The sequence below is a fragment of the Amphibalanus amphitrite genome, unplaced genomic scaffold (genome assembly GCF_019059575.1).
Source record: "Amphibalanus amphitrite isolate SeventyFive unplaced genomic scaffold, NRLGWU_Aamphi_draft 000201F_arrow, whole genome shotgun sequence".
Lineage (NCBI taxonomy): Eukaryota > Metazoa > Arthropoda > Thecostraca > Balanomorpha > Balanidae > Amphibalanus > Amphibalanus amphitrite.
In genome coordinates, this window is record NW_024881696.1 from 510180 (window position 1) to 526241 (window position 16062).

General features: G+C 45.0%; 1 protein-coding gene across 1 annotated transcript; it reads left to right on the forward strand.

Moving 5' to 3' along the window:
• Positions 1-3256: 3256 nt before the first annotated feature.
• On the forward strand, positions 3257-15665 carry LOC122384881 (sodium-dependent serotonin transporter-like). Its single transcript, XM_043372683.1, has 14 exons — positions 3257-3595; positions 3893-4027; positions 4731-4974; positions 5188-5326; positions 6794-6928; positions 7844-7947; positions 8113-8186; positions 8486-8536; positions 8764-8862; positions 9049-9194; positions 13039-13148; positions 13384-13474; positions 13748-13915; positions 14206-15665. The coding sequence occupies exons 1-14, from the start codon at positions 3331-3333 to the stop codon at positions 14317-14319; spliced, it is 1875 nt and encodes a 624-aa protein (XP_043228618.1). The 5' UTR covers positions 3257-3330; the 3' UTR covers positions 14320-15665.
• Positions 15666-16062: the final 397 nt, after the last annotated feature.

Consider the following 16062-nt stretch of genomic DNA (forward strand, 5'->3'; position numbering starts at 1 on the left):
TAAAACATAACCCCCCTTTTTGGACGCCTGGATCCGCCTATTATAGCAAAAACGTGTCAAAAGAGGATGCACAATAACTGTGTATGTTATCACATGATACCTTTTATTCCCTGTTCGTAAAACTGGTGCAGCATCGTGATCTTCGCCCAAATGACTCGCTTCACGAATAGGACCCCCCAATTCCCAGTGCTCTGGAGCCGCCCCTGGTAAAGTTATGAACTTGAAATTTTCAGGGAATGTGCCCAATTTAGTTTTAGGAAAAGTCAGAAAATTTCAGCATCGTAGCTTCAGCGGTTTCGGAGATATTCCCGAAAAACCTGAGGGGTGGATAAAAACAACCCCCCCCCCCTGCCACTAATAGGGTTAACAGGAGAATATTGAAATGCGTTCTCTTCGACGAAAGCTGCAATGTCGAATTTTCACCGTTTACAGGCATTTCAAGAGATGCGTTGTAAAATCGAGTAAAATGTACTTCATTGAAAATCATCGATGGGGAAATGTTCGTCAAACACATATTTTACTATTTGAGGTCACTGATACCAGATCAGGTCACAGAAGTCAGGTCACTGAGGGTAACAATATGAAAATATCATGTGATGCATGTTTTTTGAATCCATTTTATATGCCAAATACGATTATGCATGGGTCAGGCAGCCTTTGGGGTCAGTTTATATTATGTTCCGGTGAAGGTCAGGTCAAGGTCAGGTCAAGGTCAGATCAAGGTCAGGTCAAGGTCAGGTCAAGATCAGGTCAAATTAGGTCAAATTTCAAAGTTGATATTTTTGCATAAAATGGGTATCGATTCGATGCAGATCGTCACGGGGAGTTCAATGGTGGCTTTTGTTTTGCGCTACGTGGTCTAGAATTGCTAAAAGTTGAGTTAAAAAACATGACGTCATCAATTTTGAACAGTTTTTTCGCTATAACTTGGCCAAAAAAGGAGGTATCGATCTAACATTTGGTATGTATATAGAAGAGCGCAGGGACATCACATGTCTTCCGTTTTTTTTCGAAATTTGGAAAAAAAAAGTTGGGATTTTTTGCGTTTTTCTAAAAAAAAATATATTTTTTGAAATTTTGGGGCCAAAATCCCAAAATTTTGAAAATCCAAGATAGCAGCTTTAAAGCGCCGTCTTTTGTCTACAAAATAGATACCCTGAGGGTACCGAACTTTTACTTCGAATTTTTAAAGTCTAGGCCAGGTCATCCTAGGTCACGAAAATTGTATATCATGTATCGGTCACGTGACGCATGTTTTATGGTCCATTTTACTCGTAGATTTCGAAAATAGTGTCGTCTGTGTATTTGAGGTCATTGTCAGCTGAATTTACCGGAGGTCAGGTCACTTTCAGGTCAGAAAAGGTCAAATTTTGAAAATGAAATTTTTCAACAGAAAAAGTGCCTATCAGATGCAGTTTGAGCTCAGGAACACGATGGTGCCATTTATATTGCTGTACGACGTCAAAAACGTACTGAAAATGGATTTGAAAAACATAAAATTGTAAAATTTTGACAATAATACGAATAACTTGGCTATTTTTGAAGATATTGGGCTAAAACTTGCAAATGTAGTTCATCAGTGTGTATTCTATCACATATGTTCCGGTTTTTGCGAAAAGTCAAAATTTTTTTGAAAAATCAAAAAATATGTTTTTTGTAATTGTAAATACATATTTTTCAAAATTTTCAATATCGAAAATTCGAGACGGCAGTTTGATAGCTACGTGTATTTGTAGTCCACTCATGCAAAAAAATGGATCTAGCTTTAAAAATGAGCTCTTGAGAGCGTTAGCCGTAATTCAGTATTTTGCATGAAAATCGGCCGACATGACGTCACTCTGACGTGATTTCCGGTCAAACTATGGTAGCTAGAAAGTTGAAATTTTGACACAAGGTGTCAAATCCATGCCTTTGAAGGTGCCGCAAGTTTCGTGTTGATCCGTCAAACGGTTTAGAAGATATTGCTGAAAAACGGGAGGGGGGCTCTGTAGAGCCCCCCCCAGTCATGCGCGGGTTAAGACATGTGTAGATTAACTCGATAATCCTGGAAGTTTCCTTTTCACTTCTTCACTTTTTCCTTGTCCCGAATTATTCGCGAAAAACCGAGGGGGCATCCGACCACCTGTAAATGCGAGGACGGATAGTTTGCTGACTTAGTGTGATAAAAAATATGTTTGTTGTCAAAAGATTCGGCGTGAATACAGTCCGATTCGTCAATTCTTGGGGTCGTGAATTGAACCTTGATTTCTCAATTGTTCAGCTGAAGGAAATTCTGTGAATCGGAGCCTTATTCAATTGTGGCGCGGTAGCTACTTCAACGCTATCAGATGCGGATCAGTGAGCACTGCGCTAACTTCCCTAACTGAATTGGTTAGTTAGCCGAAACACGGCAGTGATTTCTTGTTATAGCGAAAATCCCAAACCAAAAGGTGACAACTGACAATAAAAGACCCGAGTAAGGAAAGTGAGTTATGGATTAATGACAAGTATATCCGAACCGAAGTATTCCTATATTCTATCATCGACCTCTAAATAGCCTAGACTGCGGTATACAGAGATCGCAGCCTCAGACGGGTCTATATAATTTTTAGTTACTGCGACGTAACGTACGAATCAAGCAGTTAACCCACGTTAGGTATTCAGCTATCCTACACTGCTAAAGGCTTCCAATGTAAATGTATATATGTTTTTATCAATGTAAGCAACTACATACACATTAAAGGGACTATCCCACCTTTAACATGGGGTTTGAGTTGAGATAGCCAAGTTTGCGGCGAGGTTCAGAAACCACTATCTATCTAGGTTGCAACCCCCGCGGCCTCTTGGTGTTGAAGAAATTCGTTCCCTTCATTTGAAAATGGGCCTTGTACAAGGCCCTATCTTCAACATGGAGCGACCGTTAGTGTGACATCACCTCGTTTAGTCATTCTGATTTAAATAGGTTTGTTCGTTGAAAAATCGCTTAAAACTTGGTCTGAACTTTGTTGTGGTGCCTACAGAGTAAAAAGAATCAGCTTTATGACAGTAATGTGGCCTGGGGAAGGAGATAATTTTGGGCTGTGACGTCACATATTTGAATGTTTGTGTTTGGAATATGGGAAGCCTAAGATGTTTAATGAAAAATAAATGCCAGAACCGTGTTCCTGGTCATCCAATCTATAAAGTCGGGCACAATTTAACTGGTTTTAACAACATTTTAGAAGGTGGGATAGTCCCTTTAACTCGTAACCGGTAGTAACCCTCGTCCTGCCCTGCAGCGGCGATGTGCGCAGCGGCCGGCGGAGCGCACTGTGCCGGCGGCGCCCCTCGCTGACGGCCCTGCTGTCGGTGATGGCAGCCGGGGCCGGCGCAGGGGCGCGGCTGGTGCCGCGACCACCGCTGCCCTGGCCTCGCGACACAGAGGCGGCGCCGCCCGCCCGCCTCTCGGCCGCCGGCGTCGACCTGGAGCCCTCGGCCCGCCTCAAGGAGGCAGAGGCGGGCGCCGAGCGCGAGACCTGGGACAAGAAGGTCGAGTTCCTGCTGGCCGTCATCGGGTTCGCCGTGGATCTCGGCAATGTGTGGCGATTTCCGTACATCTGCTACAAAAACGGCGGCGGTCAGTAGGCGCAGGAGGGGGTAGGCTGGTCTGTCTGACTGTTGTAAGGGTTGAATAGGAGTTATCGATGAGCTAATGAAACGACATCGAACAAAAAGGTTCATTAAAAAATAGAAATAATTATATGTGAGAAAAAGTTATACATAACAAGTGTGAACTTGAACTTGAATATGAAGTGTGTGAAGTGTGAACTTGAAGAATTTGTCAAACGTTAGCAACGTTTCGAACGTCTTACACATTTCAGACTGTTATGATTTCCTGCTGTGGCCTGTGATGCCTAATGTTGTCCATTCCCAGGTGCTTTCCTCATTCCCTATCTCATCATGTTGATCTTCGGAGGTCTTCCGCTTTTCTACATGGAGCTGGCTCTCGGACAATATCACAGAAGTGGCTGTCTCACCCTCTGGAAGAAAATCTGCCCGGCACTCAAAGGTAAGTTTAATCAAGAAGTAAACAGATAGAAATGCCATATCTTCGCATTGAACGTCAAAGTCAAAACCTTATTCAATTCTTGTAACATAAAAAAGAGAATCGCAAATGAAACAACACATTCTTATTTTCATTTTATCTTTCACTTTTACATCACCTTCCTTTCGACCCTCAAATTGATCACTCAATTTCTAGCTCCAGTCCCGGCATCCATTTTTTCCCGATTAACTGTTGCTCGCGTGGACCATCGATCATGTGGCGTGCAATCGGGTCGCTCTTCGGGACCATCGAGCCTGCTCGTTAAGCAAACGGCACCGTATATCGGCGGGGCCGGGGCGCGGGACACGCGCCGGCCGCGATAACTAGGGCAATCGCCGCGACCCGAGCGGCCCGTCTGCTCACCCGTGACCGATTGGCGGAGCCGAGATGGCAGCGCCGCTGGTGTGTCGGGCACAAGGGTCGACGGCATTAGAAGCAAGGGGTGCGACGCCAACAGGCTGACTGCAAAACACGGCAGGGTGATGGAAGTAGAATGCGTTGCAGAAGTAATGAACGCTGTAGAGTGTAGATACAATCATGACTTTTTGTAGTAAATAATAATTATGAGCGTATAAGGCCGAATGAACGTAAGGTCGGAGAGCTTTGTCAGAATAGCTTTCAATCACAAAATTGAAATTTATTACAGTTCTATCACTACTTCTCCCAGGAATCGGCTACGCGATTTGCATCATCGACATCTACATGGCCATGTGTTACAACACGGTGCTGGCGTGGTCGGTGTACTACCTGGTGCAGAGTCTGCAGGCCGAGCTGCCCTGGACGCGCTGCTTCAACGCCTGGAATACGGACCGGTGTCGCCAGTCACCGGCCAACGGTACCCTACCGGCGGCGGGCGGCGGCGCGTCAAACAGCTCGGCCAACACCACCAGCCCCGCCTACGAGTTCTTCCAGTGAGTGAAACAGCTGGGTTTGCAGTTTTTGCAGCAGGTGGGGTGCAGTTTTACACGTAGATACTGGATTTAGTCATGATGTGTGTCAGCAATTTCAAATACTGTCATGTCAAACTAAGATAATTTATTATAGGCTTGAATAGTTTTTTAAACACTGTTCTGAGTCATTATGACTGGGAATAACTTTATATACTATTTCCTTGATGATTTCAGTTACGCCGTGTTAGAAGTTCAGCATGCCAAAGGAATTGACGATCTCGGTGCGGTGAAATGGCCGCTCGCACTGTCTCTCCTGGCGGTCTTCTTTCTCGTATACTTCTCGTTATGGAAAGGCGTCAAAAGCACTGGGAAGGTGAGTGACTGTTATGCCCATAGCATAAATAAGCTTACAATTGTGTATATTCGGAATATAAACACTTTCTATTCATTTCTATTCATATTCATAACGAGGGTCGCTTCACTTCGCCATTCGATGCTTCTGAGATACTGTGCCGCGATACACATATGGACAGCGTATCAGCCTACCCCCGCAGGGGGCTGTGTTAGTACAGATCCGTTTGAGCTGCCTCATGGTATATCTAATTTGGCATGGGGTTCATGGTTTCATGTTTGCAAATAAGGTTGACATTTACCTAGATGGTAGACTTGTTATCAACTGAATCATTTGTTACTATCCCCATCCCCTAGGACAATATACCTACTCGTATCAACGGGATAAAGCTGGTTCTACCAAACAGTGCTATTGTTCATAAATGTGCATGATCCACTATGCTGGAAGTAAATATTCATTTCCGTTGTTTTGCCTCGTCGTCACGCTGAGATGCATCAGACCATCTGATTAGGTATAAAAACCGTCAAAACAGGCCTGGCACCCACTTATATACAATCGCAATCAATACATGTAAAACTGACCATAGTCCACAGTTGGTCGTTCCGTAAAATCTGACGCTTATCGCACTGTATGATAAAGTGCTTTAGAATAAGTCTTCATGAAACAGTTTGAAAAAGTAGTAGTCTTCGGCTCTTCGCAAGCAAAAACTTCGGGCGCAGTCTAGTTCCCCGGTCGTGAGCTTTTAGCAAAAGAAATGCATGCGTCAGCCGCCAGTCCCTCACGTACTATAAGAGGAACAATACTCTGTAACATATGTCACAATCGCACGCGTTATCAATAGCAACAGTTATTGGACATTCGTTATGCCTCCGCGAATCAACATGTCATTATTGTTCAGAAGTATCACTGAAGGGGCACAAACAGGTAAAAATATGAGCATATTGATATTTGTGGACATCCACTCAACACGAGCAGCCCTCTGAAGTGGAGTGCCACGGTCCATGGGCTAGTCGATATTCCCATGCTGTATACTGCACAGGTATATGTAGTGTAATTATGATGGAGCCACGTGGCTCTATGTAGTGTAGCGTAGCGCAGTAATTGCTGCTGTTAAGTGTATATTGCTTACCTGAACACTGAATGCCCCCACTGCGTGTATAGGCTGGTCCGACTGAACAGGCACAGTCTCGTGGTCAATCATTGGGGGAGAGGGTTGGGGCAAGGGTCATCAGAGGCCCGTCACGCTGCTACCACCTGACTCATGTCGAACCGTTCGACCCCACTCTGGCTCACTGTTCACTGCTTAGCAGTATGCGCTGACACAATTTGAAAATGACTGAACGTGTCTGCAACTGGATTAGGAGCAAACATTAATATTTTTATTTTTAATATTGACAGTAAAACGTAATCACGCAGGATCGGCTGATAACGACCCAGTTTCCAGATACTCGTATGTTGGTGTTACCATCTGTTCCGTTTTTCCGCCAGGTTGTCTGGATCACGGCGCTGTTTCCGTACGTGGTGTTATTCATATTATTCCTGAGGGGGATTACCCTGCCCGGAGCGTGGATGGGCATCCGGTACTACCTGACCCCTCAGTGGCACCGACTCAGCGATGTCAAGGTCAGGTCACCAGTACCACTCGTGGTATGTCGTGACAGATCATCGCTTGCTGGAGTGACAAATCTCGATCGTTAGACCACTGATTCGTATTTCGAGCACGCTTGTTTATAACAATCGCTTACTTCTGGACTCTTCACCTTTGAATATATGAATAAAATAAAGATAAAGTTATTTTCAATCTTGCACATCTTCATATTGAAAGCTTAAGTACAGGGTGACACAAAAAAAAGCGGTCATCACCAAAATTCGAATAACTTCGGAAGTTTTATTCAGATCATCACCAAACTTCGGCCACTTTAGGTCACACCTATGTAGCAGACATCCACCAAGTTTCAAGTCTTCACTACGAATACTTTTAGTACAGTGTGTGTTTTACGGACGCTCCACAATGTGCTCCAGGTGAGCGCCGCGGCGCTGCAGGGCGTAGGCACAACTGCATCCGGCGGGCAAAGTTGCCGATAACCCGATAAGAATAACGTTTCAGGGGTAGCACACCCCCTGAGCACTGTCTCCAGAGGCCATTGCACTCTGTAAAGTGCACAGCCATCGGGTTATCGACAACTTTGCCCGCCGGATGCAAGTGTGCCTACGCCCTGCAGCGCCGTGGCGCTCACCTGGAGCACATTGTGGAGCGTCCGTAAAACACACACTCTACTAAAAGTATTCGTAGTGAAGACTTGAAACTTGGTGGATGTATGCTACATAGGTGTGACCTTAAGTGGCCGAAGTTTGGTGATGGTCTGAATAAAACTTCCGAAGTTATTCGAAATTTGGTGATGACCGTTTTTTTTGTGTCACCCTGTATCTGAAGCGATCTTTCGACGTAATTTATGTTATCTTTTTCGACGTTCGATTCCGTGAATGCTATATTTTAAATATGTAAAGCGATGCATTATGTCTGTGAATGCCGTACAGGTTTGGATTGATGCAGCCACGCAGATTTTCTTCTCGCTTGGCCCGGGATTCGGAACTCTTTTGGCGTTATCAAGTTACAACAAGTTCAACAACAACTGCTTCAAGTAAGGAGATGGCAAACGATAAATTGGAGTTTTTTATAAGTGTGTCATCTAGCTGCTGTCCAACTACCTATGCATTGCAAGGCCCATCATTTTGTTGTTCTGGTATCGTGTTCTGTAACGATACTTTTATCAATCAACCGATAAAACATGCTTCTTTGTCCCCAGGGATGCGATGATCACAAGCACGATCAACTGTCTGACCAGTTTTCTGGCAGGATTCGTTATCTTCTCCGTGTTAGGTAGGGTCATGTCAGTCAGGATGGTCTTCACATGTAAGAGCTATAAATATCTTTTCTCGTCATTCATAAGTATGTAGACGTATTATGGTTAATTTTTGCCGCTAATTTCCATAGATAGTTCAAGAAACATCCCAATTCTTTTTATTTGATTTTCATATTGGTGTTGTAATGTAATAAATGCATACTTCATTGTTGACTTCATGCCTAAAAAGTGAAAAGCTCGAAAGTTCACAAATTATTAAAATCATCACAAAATATTTACAAACATTTCAATGCGCCTATATTCCTCGTCTTTCCAGGTTACATGGCTACTGTTCAGCACAAAGACATTAATGAGGTCGGAACAGACGGTAAGTTCGCTGCATTTCATGTACATCTTACCCTGGGTAAGCACTAAGCAGGCTTACCTTATTACCGTAACGTATTTCTTATTACACTGCTTCATTTTGTGTTTCTCGTTTTGTACACTTTGTTGCACTGTCGTATCTTTCTGCGCTCAGTAACACAAGCCTTGACCCTGAGTTTCTGATCTTTAATGCAATGGAAATAAATCAAGCGGTACCAAACCTGTTCGCAGGTCCCGGCCTAGTGTTTTACGTTTACCCGGAAGCAGTCGCCATGATGTCTGGCTCAGTATTCTGGGCCATCATATTCTTCCTCATGCTCATCACACTAGGTAAGATTGTGAAACGAGGCGGTTCTTATTTGTCTACTGTATCATGTTCGCTGAGAATTTTCCAATCTAAATATTCGCGCAAAGAAGAGTATAGCTATGAACAATCGTTCGCTTGGTTCCATTTCATTCACTCCCCCCAATGACTTCGTACCTGATTTACTAACATGTCAATATCATCTCCTTTAGGTTTGGACAGTACATTCGGAGGCCTGGAGGCAATGATCACCGGTCTGTGCGACGAATACCCTAACATGCTGGGCAAACACCGCGAGATCTTTGTCGGTTTCCTGCTGGTCTTCTGCTATATTTGCGCCATACCAACAACCACTTACGTGAGTACAGCTAGCAGTGCAATTTAGCACACTGCATGCGAAAAGTCCTCTCCTCGGCTTGTCCCACATCGCACGCGGCCGGCGTTGTCCGTCTGCCGGGACGGCGCGGTGATAGGAACCGCCCGGTCATCACTCGTTCTTGCCCGGGCCACTATCGGCCGCCGCTCGCCGTCCGCTGACTCACAGATGAGAGGCGCCTCCATAAATTGTCCCCGGGAGGAGCCCCGCGGGAGCCGCACCGGTGGCCCTACACCGGCCATCAAATCCGGCGCCGGTGACTCCGATACAATACGCATTTCATCCCGTGATGGACTCTCAAGTGCCCGCACGGCCGGCCAGTATACCCCCGGCGACGGCCCGGTGCGGAAGATAAACGGCTGCGTTTCTGGGCCGTTAGGTCCAGCGGGAAGAGCACCTGCAAGAGGAATGCTGGCTCTGGAAGAATGGCGTTGTCGCTAGGCCAGCCACTGTCGACTGCTTGCTATTTGGGAATCGGAAATGAGCTCGGAAATAGAGTTGCAAAATTTCCCTACCGCACTACCGGCATGCCGGTAATTTTTCACTACCGCAGGTTTTTTCGTGGTATTTGGCATATCCTGCCGGTAGCATGCCGGTATTTTTGATTTTGCACAAAAAAAAAAATTATCAGCATATGATTCAAACTTTGGACACTAAGAGGCTATTGAATTGTAATAACAGCAATCTTAGCCAATGCAAAATACATTTTGTGGTAGAAGTTCCATTGCTAAGGGTAATTGTACACATGAACCTCAGCATTTCACAGGTTTGGCTCTAATAAGAATTGTCAAGAATCTACTGTGGTCTATCAAAGGAAGAATACTCATTCATGTTGCAAAAGCACAACCAATAAGGAAGTCTAATGGTAGGTAATAGGTATAATACAATGAAATAAATTAATGTTAATGGCAACATTCCCTAGGCAAAAGGCAGAATCAAAACAACACAAAACACATTGTTTGGAAACTGGCCTCGAGTCCTGAGATGTGGTCTGAGATACTCTACAAAGAATTTGACACTGAAAATCCAGCTGATAAGGCAGGTGTTAGGAAGCCCTGAGCCTAACTTCGGTCCCAAAATGAAATGAAAATGAATTAAACTGGCATTTTGTCTTATCTTTACAAGAAAACACAACATGCAGACCAAATGAATACAAAGTGGCGCAATATGATCAGCTGATCAAGCAACCAAGGATTGACTTTTAAGATCCTCTGTCCCCTAAAAAAAGGGTGGAAGCTGATGACGTAATATTTATTCATATGCCCTTTTGGTTGAATTACTCAAGAGAAGTGGATCTTCTTGTAGTGAATAACACTCACAGTGTTGATTTTATTGGATTTTAATATCAAGTTGGATGATTTTAATCAACAAAATCATTCACGAGGCAGTAGTTTGCAGTCCTAAAACTTTTTTTGCAGTGTTTTAATCAGCTGGTTAAAAACTGTGTTATGGCGCATTTGTTTCGATCCTTTATAACCTTGTGTTTGTTCCCGCGTTTGAGATGGGAGAGAATATTATATCGTTTTTATACTCGTACATATTATTTGGTGACTTCTCAGGACAAGTTGAAGTGAGTTATTAACACATATTTTTACATGATTCGTATCTTACTCACGAGCCAACAAGCCATGGCGGATAGGAAAAAGCAGATGTTGATCTCGCTTCCTCAGTTAGGAACATGGCCAAATCTGTAGTTTTTTATATTGTGATTTATGACTAGCTATAGTTCATTTTAGGGTAATGTGGAAAATAAGAACGCTTGTGGTAAATGTGATTGCTGCTCACTGTGCAGTCTTCAGGAACACATTTCAGTAATTCAAGTTCTTTTTTACCTTGCTTTTTTGATGAATGTGTGTAGGCTTTTTGTAGGCAATACCTCTTTGATTACAGCTGATATTTTAACAGCTGTAAACTGGAATTGAGTTTCAAAATTGTGGTATTTGTGGGGCCAACTCAGCCAAAATCAGGCTGCTGGAGTTTTGGTTGGACAATGGGTGGCTGCTGGGTGGGGTGGTAACTGAAATTGCCAAAATGTGGCATCTCATGTAGGGGTAAGCCAGAATCAAGAATGCAGGTTTTTTAGTATGCCGGTAATTTGGCGGTGTTTTTGCTTGGGGCGTGGTAGCATGCCGGTATCCCAGAAAATTTTTGTGGGGCGGGGCGGTGCCGGTAGCAGCCCATAGGGAAAACTTTGCAACTCTACTCGGAAAGATTTTCCGTTTCAAAATACTTTTTCACTTGTGAGGGTTTTGCGGCCTTTTACCGGGCGGTTACCGGTCAAATTTGCCTCAGCAACGATCCGGTCGTGCAGGTCGTGAATAACAGCGAGACGATATCAGTCGATCATCGATGATCAAATAGTCGGCACCGTTGCTGCCCCAGTGGCTTGATCAACGAAGCAAACTCTGAGAAGCTGGTTTGTCACTTAGTTTATCTTCCGTAGAAAATTTCGCACACGTTGCCGGTCCTGAAAGTTATGCGGCGCAGTCTACTTCCAGGCGCCTGCTACTGCCATCTATGGGCAGTGACACAAACAAGGAGCCATGCGGCGCAGTATTACGATATTGCAGGCGTTCGACTACTAGTGACATCTAGGGACGATAATAAGATTGACGCGAAATTCATCGTCCAGAGTGGCCGCTGATTTATTGAAATATAATTGCACTGGAAATCAAGTGAGGCAGATGCGGTTAAGGCTAATCCCCGCTAGTTAACATCGGAGAGAGGATTCTGAGCGATACCTTGGCGACCGGCTGTCACCATGGCGACAAGTGGAATGTGCTTTTCCCGTAGGTACCAATCGCTCCTCACATTACCTACTCACCAGGAATGCCGAATGGGGTCCTTACTGGACGTACACAAAAAAAAAGATATGCCGAGTCATGTGATTCACACCCATTTGAAACTAAAAAAAGTGTTTTGACAGACAACCGAACTTCATCTGTTGAGGCTATGTTTCTGTCGATAAAAGCCAGTGGATATTCTGAAACTATGGATCTGCAATAACCTTACAATAACGTTTAGTAGGCTGGAGAAGAGGGCTTTGCATTGTCACCGCTGGCAAAGTGTCCACTCGTTCGTGTGTAACGTGTTCTCAGTTTCATGTAACCGTGGTGCACCATACCCATAAGGTAAATACGGTGCGGTGCTAATGCTGCCCTATATAGGTCACTTGCAAACGAGCGGCTCGTCAGTCGTCACTTACTTTCTGAATGGTCATTACCATTGACCGATCGAAGCTAATTATCTACGAATTGCTCCGCGCGGCCACTCTGCATAGCTGTAGGAACGTTATTGCTATACGCTGAGGGCACCCGTTCCCGGTAGTCCACGGCACAGAGTTCCGCGACCCCACCTCGTGGCACCCAACAGACGGCAGTGTCTCGTCATACATTACGTACCCTGGTCTGGAGAAGTGGAGAGCACGGGATCGCCTTCAAAGCGAGCGCCGAGTATAGATCGGATGGAGACTGTTACACACGCCATGGTCTATTGAACTCCGACCCGATCGACTCAGACGATCCCTTGACAGACGGACAGGGGTCGAATGGGACGGCTCACGACTTACAGTAGACGCATTTGATACTCTCGGCGCATAGGCGCATTCAGGCACTAAGCTTGAGAGACGGAAAGAATCAGCTTCATATCACATAGACGTTAGGAGTTCAGGAGCGAACCCATGTAAGTCTCTGCAATATGCTGCCCGTGAGTTGCCCAATGCACAATGCACATTGCCCGCTCATTTATAGCAGTGCCTATGAAATGGTGCGTAACACCGATGACCGAAGGTCTCACGGCATCAGCTTCGTCCCATCATTTTCTACAGGGAGGAACGTACGTGGTCGACCTGCTGATGATCTACGGTCCAGGAATCTCGGTCCTCTTCATTGTGTTCGTCGAGTCAGTAGCCGTGTGCTGGTTCTATGGTGCAAACAGGTGGGTACTAAATGCATAATTCGGTTCAACGAAGAAGTAGGAGAATCTCATTCACGATAACGTTGCTGTGCACGCGACTGGATATAATACGCGTCGGTTCCCCAAACGTTAAATGCGCAAATCTTATGTCAACTGGGAATTGGAATAACATTCATGGGACATTAGGCAGAGCAACTTTGTAACACATTACAATGAGGTCCTTCAATTGACTACTCCCTTCTAACTCTGTCTGTAGGTTTGCTGGCGACGTCGAAAGAATGCTGGGATCCCGTCCCGGTATCTTTTGGCGGATCTGCTGGAATTTCGTCAGTCCACTGTTTCTATTGGTAAGAGAACATCAACGAAACACCATCCAACTGGGTTGCCAACGACAAAATTTTGCACTCTCAGCTACATTGGATATGCACTTGTTTAGCTGCATGACGGAGGTCTTTGTTATACTAATTCTATCGCGGTATTGCATATAATTATTTTGCTTCAAAGTACGATAATTTGAGGATCAAAAAGTGTTTGTGACTGACGGAATTCGTTGCAGCATATGAGGCTTGATTCTGCTCTATAGCTATTCTGTCTGATGCTTGCCACTCATATGCCGGCAGTTTATTTTCGTGTGCTCTCTGGTGACATACGAGGACCTCCGCACCAAGGACTACATCTACCCGCGCTGGTCCATCCTGCTCGGCTGGGCCATGACCGGCTCCTCGCTGGCCTGCATCCCGGCCTACATCATTTACATGTTCCTCGCCACGCCCGGATCACTCAAACAGGTAATGCAGCTGCCTACTCAATGTCAAGTAATGAGCGAGGCATAACGAGCGTTTGGTGGAAACGGCGCATATTTGACGAGGTCAGTGACCTGTACGGTCTGCCCGCTAATGTAAGGCTTTAGGATTGACAGGAGCCAGAGAGCCAGGCTTTAGAAACGCAATACATTCAACCTTTTAAGAGCCCTGAAAAACTTATCAGACCAACACCACTGTTGATGCCTGCTATGAAGTACAAATGTATTTTCTTTACCTAGTCGTGAACAGTTTAATAACAACGATGTATCCGGCAGCGTTTTTATGTCTGCATCACCCCGGAGAGCGACCTGGAGCTGAACTCGAGTCTGGTTCCGGCGGCCATCACAAGCAAGGAATCCGAGTCAGCTGCAGCCCCCACGGCCGTATGACTGGCCGACCTCAGCGGCTGCCGGCGCCGCCGCTCGGCGCCCGACTGCAGCGCCCTCTGCGAGCGACCGCAGCGCCGCCAGCGGGAGTTCTGGGCAACTGTGGACAAACGACTGTCGCTTCACACCAACGAGTGGTTGGTGTAAGTGAGCGATATCAAAGCGATATCCAGTCGGACATTGAGAAACGCTCGGCGCTTTTGAATGGCATATCTGTTTTTAAAATAGGGTTGCTGTACATAATAAATAATAATCTCCCTTTGACAAAGGTCAAATTGATGTGAATAAAGCAAAACGACGAGAGCTTGAAATGGCCAGTTTTTGCACAGACATTCTTATAGAATCTATTCGAAGTTGACGAAACTTCTGGACGTGTTGTGTTTGCTTGTATAATAATGTTAGCTGTTTCAATGTCGGTTGTGGGCCCTCAGACCAATTCGATGTTTGTTAACGTTTGACGTTCGATATTCGTTATGTAGGTAAGGTAACCAAAAGGTATGCTTGCAGTGCATTGTGTTGGTGATGACATATGAAGTAAGAATGTGTGTGCGTGAAGCAAAAACGTTATGAGCCATCATTAATGTTTTACTAGCATTAAATCACTGTTACACTTGCAATTCAGGATTGGACACCAATATTCCCCAGATGCAGTATGTTACATTAGGCTGAAGCACTATTTCGGCAGCCGACGAAGGGTCTGTTTCAGCCTAAACGTAAATTGAACATCGGCACAACATGGACCAGCAAGGACGTATGAAATTACTATTCACCTAGAGCCAAGAGCACCCCATGACAACACGTCACAACAAAATGGTTAAGGATGGATATCAACCATGCACAACGACATTGCCTACAAGGAATAGATAGAGACATTCCTACATGCGGACCAATTTTTATTAGCAGGCTTTGGTGTTTGTTGTACTGTATAGAGATAAGCGCTATAGCAGCATTGCGTAGCAGCAGACTACGGCAGTGTTATTTGTGTGTAAATCGCAATAGAATTATCCACTCGGGTGGATACTAGTTGTAGCAGTTTGTAGCTTCTACGGTGTTATGCTTAGAGACGTTGTATACGTGCGTACTGTGTTGGTCCGTAAGTCGTATGATGCGTGCTTTTAATGGTCTTTCGATTTCATGTCGAGGTACGCGAATTGCCGCCAGATTAGGTACGCGATGTGTCAGCGTGACGTCACTGAATGACGTCACCAACTGCACACAGTCGGTCGGGATTCCTCCAATACGATTGTCCGTCTGTTGACTTTCAGTATGTGCCGCCAGCAGCCATGCGGCGCACACTGAGACTTTAGACAAGGCGACAAACATGATCTGAAAATACAAGCTTTTAGTGACACTTCGTTTGCTATCTACTCTCCTCACAATGGTGATGAAAATGTCGAAAGGGGAGCTAGCGATAAACAATCGTTGTGTAAAACAAAGAAGGGCGCTAATCAACGAGTTGTTTTTCAGCTCCTAATGATCGTGTTTGAAAGAAGAACGCCCCAAAGGCACGCTTCGAAGAAGACGTCGTCGCCCATTAGCCGGGAAATTTCAGATTCTTACAGTCTGTCAGAATTTGATGGCGAAGCTAAGAGAAAGCCATCAAAACACAGGCAATCGATGTTGCGGAGCGGTGCGAAAAAAAAATACAACGGCGTAAAGCTGTTCATGGACAAAACAATTAAGTCCAAAACAAGGCTAACGAAAAGTGATGATTTAGATGAATAAATATAATTACGGACAGCAAAA